General features: G+C 45.9%; 1 protein-coding gene across 1 annotated transcript; it reads right to left on the bottom strand.

Annotated features, from left to right (window-relative positions):
* Window positions 1-1,431: 1,431 nt before the first annotated feature.
* Window positions 1,432-6,658, bottom strand: LOC103375368 (protein ELFN1-like). Its single transcript, XM_008305625.1, has 4 exons — window positions 6,369-6,658; window positions 6,123-6,276; window positions 4,417-4,583; window positions 1,432-3,523 (listed from the first exon to the last, which is right to left on the bottom strand). The coding sequence occupies exons 1-4, from the start codon at window positions 6,656-6,658 to the stop codon at window positions 1,432-1,434; spliced, it is 2,703 nt and encodes a 900-aa protein (XP_008303847.1).
* Between the last annotated feature and the right edge of the window lie 1,123 nt (window positions 6,659-7,781).

Here is a 7,781-nt window from a genome sequence, read left to right as displayed (position 1 = left end):
GTATCGGGAAGGAAGCTGAGAGTTTTAGGTCTTTTTCCTAAGAGTCGTTTTTTGATTTTGAACAGTGCAGATATGCTTCCCCTATGGGAATTAAAGACATTCATTTGAAGATTAGAATTTTTAGTTCGATTTCAAAATCAAAAACGTACCATTGTAAGTGAGCAGGTAGGTAACTAACTTGGGAGTCTGGTTTCTGAAAAGTCTGAAAGATTTCAAAACCGTGTTGTACAAACAAAACAGTCACCTCTGTTGCAAATATAGAACTTCTCTCTCTCGTCTGTACAGCGTTCCCTCTTTAGGAGGATGAGGAGCAGGTGTCGCAGGGGTTCACCAAGAGAAAAGGCGGGCTTGTTTTTGGCTCAGCAGAGAGCACATTCCTCTTGGTAGAAAAGGAGAACTCAAATGTCTCGTCCATCGTACTGTTTGTCTCTGTTGGTGTGCACTTCTCGGCTGAGAGGTTCGAAACAGTCAAAAACACAGTCACACGACAGAGCCATGCCATATTCAAATAATAGATTATTAATGATGAGGATCATAGGAATAATAAGAAGACCAGTAATGATAATAAGAATAATGAATAGTAATAACAACATATCATACTAGGTTTTTTAAATTCTGTATATAAAAACAGTGGTGAGGAGAAGTTGGTACACAGTAGGGCTCTACTATCCCCTTGGTTGATTTGGCACATTAAACTCACTCTCTGGTGAGAGCTACCTACTCATTCTCAGCACAATTAAATATTACTGTTGCCTGGCGACCCATCCAGAATTTATCGTTTTGATGTTTTCAATCTCCCGAATCGTGGCAAATTTTTCAAAACGTCTGCTCTAGTGGCTGTATCGCAGGGCGCGATGCTAAAAAAACAACCTCCTCAGCAAAGCAAAGTCTTGATCAATTCACCGCCGTAATAGTTCTCATTACTCTGTTTGGTGAAGTTAATCTGCCGTGGCCAGGTTTGATGAATGTCAGTCTCGGGGTAGATTAAAAGCATCGCTGGGCTGTTCAGGATGGGTTGCCCAGCAACATTTAAGGTTTCTATTTTTAATGTTGAATCTTTTTTCTCCATTCAAAACTTAGTACAAATAGCTACATAAGTCTGAGCTATAATTTCCATTACATTACAAAAATTAACTCAGTCTCTATAAGTTATGGATTTTTGTTGTTCAATATAATATATTAGTTTGGTCCTCCTCCATGTTTTCAGAAGAAAAGGCTTAGTTTGTGTAAAGTATGAGCCAGTGTGTGTGTGTGTGTGTCTGTGTGTGGGTGTGTGTTTACATGTATGTGCACTTTGATTCAGTAGATCCTGTAAGTTATGTGTGTTTGTGTGTATTTACAGGTCTTTAATGAATAGGTCTGTATCAATATGTAATGGATGCAGTGTTGGTATTTTTCCATCTTCAGTGTTTGGGGTCTCCACATGTGCGATCAGGCCTTCTGCTGGGCGGACACACCCTTCCAGTAGTCCAGTATGTCGTGCAGATCTTCATCCTTGGCAAACTGAACCTTTCGCCTCAGTGCGTGTCCAGCTGCCACGTATCCTTCATCCTCCATGGACGCCTGCCGGTGCCTCTTCCGGTGCAGTTTGAACCTCTCCCACAACCCCAGGGTTGGGGTGCAGAGGAGGCCTTCCTCCTCCTCGTCTTCCTCGGGGCTGGAGCAGTAGCTGAGGTTGTGGTACTGGGGAGAGAGTGGGTAGTGCGGTGAAAGCTGGGAGTAGGCTAACTCCCGCTGCTTGGCCTGCCTGCTCAGAGTGAGGGGGTCTAACACAGAGGGCTTTCGGCCCCCTGGGTGGTGGTGGAGCTCCTGCAGGATCTGGGGGTGGTGCTGCAGCTCCTGCAGGTGCTGCTGGGAGCCGGGATAGGAGTGGCGGTGCTCGTTGTACTGGCGGATTCTCTGGGCTTCAGCTCGTAAGATAGCCGCTGCTGGGGTGACGGTGCGGATGGGCTCTCCTCCCCCACCTGCCCTTTCTCCCCTCTCTCCGGGTGAGGTTCTCTCGATATAGCGGGTCTCTGATGAGTGGTAGCCTCCTTCTGAGCGGAAGGAGCGAGGGCTCCGGGCAGAGCCGGGAGAGGAGGAGGTGCTGGGCCTTTTAGAGGTTGGAGGAGCCTCCATGCTGTGGTGTCGCTGCAGTGAATGATGGTAGCTTCTTCCCCTCTCTTCCCGTCCTCCTCTCCCTCCTTTATACACCGGGGAGAGGAACTCACCTCCTCTTTCTCCTCTCTCTCCTTGCTCAGACAGAAGCACCAGCTGTGGCTCTGCAGTTGAAACAGCTCCTCCACCTGCAGAAGAAGGAGATTTGATCCCCTGCTGAAAGGAGGTAGACTCAGATTTGAGAGCATCTATACAGTTGTTGATGATCTGGTTAACTTTATCAACTTCTTTAGCGATGGTGGAAATCTCTGCTACCGAGCCCTGCGGATTTGCTTGTGGCGACATCTCTCTTTCTCTCTCTCTCTCTCGTTCCCTTTCTCTTTCAATGCCCGAGCCTCTGACCTCCATGTAGTTAAGTTTAGCAGGCTTGTGCGCCGGTGTTTCTATCACCTCCTGAAGCTTGTATGGATCTATCTCGCCACCCTGAGGCAGGTAGGGCATTCTGGACAGGCTGTCCCCACCGGCAAGCTTCTGAGAAACAGATCCTCCACTCCCTCCCTCTATATCTCCTTCGCCACCGTACTTGAGCTCTATCAGAGTCCTCTGGATCCTGCTCATCTTCCTCTCCTTCTCCTCCATGATCCTCTTCCTCCTCAGGCAGTGGACAACTAGGCCAAGGAAGAGCAGCATGCCAAACAGACAGCCCAGAATAGTCATAATGTAGTGGGTGGCTGACGACTGATTGGCTATCCTCTCAGCCTCGGCTCGGCGGCCAGTGGAGATGGTCAGACAGGTGTGGTTGAAGCGCAGGGAGTTTCGTATAGAAGCCACACAGTATGTATAGTCAGTGTTGGGTTTTAAGTTCTTTAGCTCAATATCTTCTCTCTGGTTTTTCAGATTCTGGATATCTGTGAAGAAGCTGTTGTTATAAAGCATCAGAATGTACATTTTCCTGTACGGATGAGGAATCTGAACCGTGATCACAGCGCTCGAATGTAGCACCTGTTTTATCGTCATGATCGGCTTGGCATCGGGGAAAATGGGACTCAGGCTGATCACCTCGTCAGGAGGGGTCCCGGAAGCACAGTCGTCCAGTCCGCAGGGGGAGGCAAAGTCCGGGGACTGGGTGGTGGAGTCGAGGACGTCGAAGTGTGTCACGCTACTGCCGTCGTCAGTGCACACAAGACTGAGCACGTGCAGAGCGTTGCGCTGGGTAGGCATGCGGGGGTTCTGGCTCAGGAGGTTGTAGCCAGAGAATCCTTGAGGGGAGTCGCACACCATCCGCTCACTGGTCCTGTTGGGGAAGGCTGAGAGCCAGCGCAGGAAACCCAGCAGCTCACAGGAGCAGTTGAAAGGGTTGGTGTACAGTTCACAGGTGGTCAGCTTGGAGAGTCCGGAGAACAAACTGCCGTCCAACACCTGGATCCTGGAAACAGACGCAGAGAAAATGTAAGATTTTTAAACTGAAAATTTCACTTCAGAGCACTCTATCTTCTATCATTAAATGCACTTGTTCCTCACTCTTCTTAAAGTTCAGTTTTCCGTCATAAAAATCTCCCACAATGCCTTTCAAGGAGCCCCAAAGAACAGTTAAACTTGTTTCATTTGTTGCTTTATGTTTTGGCCAAGAGATCAATACCAATTACGCTACCAATAGTAAGAACAAGACAGTTATTTCCACTGAGAAAGAAGGAGGGTGGCTTGTAGCAGTATTGCATTGTGATCTGCTGAGGATGCCGTCAGTGAGAGAATTAATATTGTCTGCAGTTCATTTTTGCCTGTAAATCCGCCCATCAGTGCAAATCGGTGAATTTAGAAAGCAGCCATTGATCTGTGATTTTGGGGTGATGACATCAAGCCTGACCTTTAACACCGTTGTGTTTTGGCCTCATTTATGCAATTTTACCGTATTATCCTCTCCAGCTCCAGGGCAGATGTGCTGAAAATGTTTAATTTTGTTTTCTTCCTCTGCACAGCTACTATTTTACAACAATGAACCACCAAATATGAATCCAGACACAATGCCAGACTGTAAGTAGCCTTTTTTGAGCTTTTGCACTCGCGCTGATTATTATGGATTAATCTCTGAATTGTTTAGTCTTTAAAATGTTGCCTTTATCGGCACATTATAATTTTCAAAAGCCCAAGGTAGCATTTAAGTGCCTGTTATTTTCCAACTAACAGTTCACAAACCCAAATGTATTTGTTGTCTTCTGTGATAATAATAAAAAAAAAAAACAGCAAATCCTGACATTTAATGAGATTTTTTAATGACTTTTTTTCCCCCTCGCTCTCTCATCAGTGCCCACACACACAGACCTGTTCATGGAGAGGTCTATATTCTCGATGTTGGGACACTCCCAGAAGGTGTTGGGTGTAACAGTCTCGATGAGGTTGGCTTGCAGGTAGAGGTACTGCAGCTTGCCCAGGCCTCGCAGCATCCCCTCTGTCAGGTTCCTCAACTTGTTAAAGCCCATCTGGAGAACCTGGGGGAGACAAAGACAAGTGGGATTATCCTAATCTCTGAAGAGCCAGTCGGTGCCAGGCATCACTCACTACGAGCTGGAAACATACAGAACAAACAGATGACGGTTCAGCACAGTTCGTGTTTCACATGGTGATCTAAGCCTCTGTGCTGCGCTGAATTTACTCAGATCTTTCTTGTTCACATGTTACCTCCTGGCACAGCTCCAGCAGCTGTGTAAAGCATGCCAGCTCATTATGGCCGCGATCAGCTAAGTTTGGTGAAACACGTTGCCGGAATGTTTCTGGAAGCCATAATAGTGTTGTCTTTCTCCCGTATCTGTGTGTCCATCTGTGCTTGTAATGCTGGAAGAGTATAGATCCTTTAACTGGGTAGGGACACGGCTTAAAAACACTCCCTATTGTTGTTATGTGAAGTCCTTCATTCAAAGTTGCACAAGTATAAACGCGTATATCAGCAAAGCCCAATCAAATATTAAACTAATACTCATTATGCAAAGGAGGCCTTTCAACAGAGTTTAGTATTGATTCCAGATTTCTTTTATTTAACAGAAGAAGTTAAATATTGTCTTAGCATAAGTAGACACTGCGTGCATCAGTCTACAATTGACAAAACGTAGTCAATACATCTTTGTTTAATTACAGAATAAGTAAACAAGGTCATGCATGTTTTCATTCTAACCGCCAGATCATTTTTGATTGTTGGTGCTAAAGTACTGCTGTGGTTTGTTGCCCAGTGTTAAATATAGTGTGCATTATCCAAGTGCATTTTTAGTTTCCCAGTGCCTTAAGAAAAAGTTTTAATGTTGCAGCTGTTTAAATCTGAACACTAACTGCACCAAACAGTCAGAACATTATTGTGAAGTGAATAACGTTGATCATCGTGTTACAATGCAACGTTCTGCTAGAAAACCCTGGGTCCTGGCATTTATGAGGACTTTATTTTGAAATATGCCACCCACTTAAACATTGTTCTGGACCAAGCACATCCACATCAACAACGACGGCCTTCCAGAGAAAAAACCACCGCGCTTCAAAAACTTATCAGGAATAGCTTAAGGACCACGGCAAAGAGCCAAAGGTCTTGACCTGGCCTCTAAATTTCCCAGATTCCATTGGACTGAGCATCAATGGGATGAACAAACCCGGTCCGTGGAGCGCCCACTGCTGCCAACATCCCAGTGCCAGAAACCACAAGACCTCCCCAGAGGTCCTGTGTCTATGATTATGATGGATCAGATTTGTGTTGGAGGCATTAGGGAGGCCTGAACAGTGTTAGACAGGCGGTTTTGATGCTGTGGTGGATCAGCGTATACTTGGTTAATCACTGTGTAATGGATTGTATATTATTTTATGCTGAACGGGTTTTCAGTATGTAAAATGTTGCATGGACTCTACCCTCGCCCACCATTTTACATTCTGCCCAAGTACCTCTAAGCTGAACCTAAAATAGTACATAGGGTTACTTCCCCTTTGTTGTATACATTTGCATTCATGACTGAGCATTTGTGTGCATGAATGAACCCGATGCCGTCTCTCACCTGCAGGTTGAATTGTGCTGAGAACGCTCCATCTTCCACGTAGCTGATATCGTTCTTGGTGAGGTTCAGATAGGTGAGGTTGCCAAAGCGACTGAGTGAAGAATAATGGACCGACCGTATCTTGTTCTCGTTCAGCCTCAGATCCACAATGGTGCTGTTGAGAGATGTGTGTCAGGTGTGCAGACTGTTTGGCAAAAAGCCACGATGCTGTGGAAAATAGTTCACTTTGGTTGTAAGTGTTCTTACCTGTTTATGTGGGAGGGGATGGCCTCATAGGGAGGCTGGTTCATACTGCAGATAGCCAGCCACACAAAGCCTTTCTCCCCTTCGATAAGCCAACAGTCAGCTGTTACCATTGGCAACCGCATTATTGACAGCAGGGCAAGCCAACAGAGGAAGGAGCTGGCTGTGGACAAGACCGCTGATGAAGAGCCTCCAGTCGTGTTATGTCTCTGCCGTCCCTGTCCTGCGCTCTGGGCCATTTGGGATGTCATCGCAGTATCCATTGGAGAAAACCGACCAGAGACGCTCGCCATCTAACATTTATTCATGCTGGCTTGAGCCATTGGAAAGGCAGTGAGGGTGTGTTTTATATGGTAATATTTTAGTGTGCAGTGACTTGTTTTTCTACAGATTTGTGTTGTTGTGACTGTTTGGGGTATAGTCACAGCATGGCAAATGTTCCTCCTGTCTGTCTTTTTAGCCTCTCTTGTCTTCTTAAAATTGAAATTTGCGTTGAACTGAAGAATTCAGAATTTAGCGAAGTAGAAGTGCAGGATGTATCACTTCATTGGCAGTATGTGTGTCTAGGTAAACTGTATCAAATGTTTAATTAGGGGGTCACATTTGATTTGTTATGTATAAATTGGCAAGTGGAAGTCGCCCCGGTGCCAGGTTGGCTGGTGCTCATGTCTTCTGTGGCCATCTGCATCTCTGATTGGACAAGCACCTCTTTTCTTTCTTCCTCATTGCTTGCTGCTCTGTACTTGGTGTGAGAACTCGTCCCTGGAGGGAAACGCAGAGAGAGAGAGAGAGAGAGAGAGATGGGAGGAGGGCGTTAGGAAGGGATCGCTAATGAAACAGTGGTTTATTTGTGAGATGCAACAAACACAACCCTGTTACCAGCATGATGAGATAGAGGTAGTTATTTCTTCTTATATAACAGTCGACGTACGCACACACACACACACACACACACACACACACACACACACACACACACACACACACACACAAATTTATGCATGCTCACGCACATTTTTTTTAGACTCAGAAGACATTTCTTGACAAGTCCAATTAGTGCACACACTGGTGCAGATACACAACAAGCACCTGCAAATCTTAAAGATACACACAGGTTGTTGCTGCTGTCAACACTCACACACACACACACACACGTTTTCTGCTGCTCCATTAGCCTCAGGGCCTCGATAGGCCTTGGCTAAGAATGGCCATGGCTCTGATACTGTATCTAATTAATTAATCTGCTCTAAATAAAACACTTCCTGGGAAAAAAAAAACAGCTGATGTACGATAGAACAGGAGAGACGGAGGGAGGCGGGAAAATGAAAGAGGCTCGCAAAGAGCTGTGGTGAGCAGGAGGAAGAAAAAGTGAGTGCGAGAGAGCGGCGGAGAAAGATGCTTGTGGGAGGGGAGAGA

The sequence above is a fragment of the Stegastes partitus genome, unplaced genomic scaffold (genome assembly GCF_000690725.1).
Source record: "Stegastes partitus isolate 25-593 unplaced genomic scaffold, Stegastes_partitus-1.0.2 Scaffold2566, whole genome shotgun sequence".
Taxonomy (NCBI): domain Eukaryota; kingdom Metazoa; phylum Chordata; class Actinopteri; family Pomacentridae; genus Stegastes; species Stegastes partitus.
Note: the sequence above shows the minus strand (reverse complement) of the source record. Positions and strands in the feature narration are given on the sequence as shown.

Coding starts and splice junctions, on each gene's coding strand:
- LOC103375368 (XM_008305625.1), bottom strand. CDS start 6,658: ATGGCGAGCGTCTCTGGTCGGTTTTCTCCAATGGATACTGCGATGACA. Junction 6,277..6,368: donor ATCCCCTCCCACATAAACAG/GTAAGAACACTT, acceptor ATCTCTCAACAG/CACCATTGTGGATCTGAGGC. Junction 3,524..4,416: donor ATAGACCTCTCCATGAACAG/GTCTGTGTGTGT, acceptor GTCTGTTTCCAG/GATCCAGGTGTTGGACGGCA.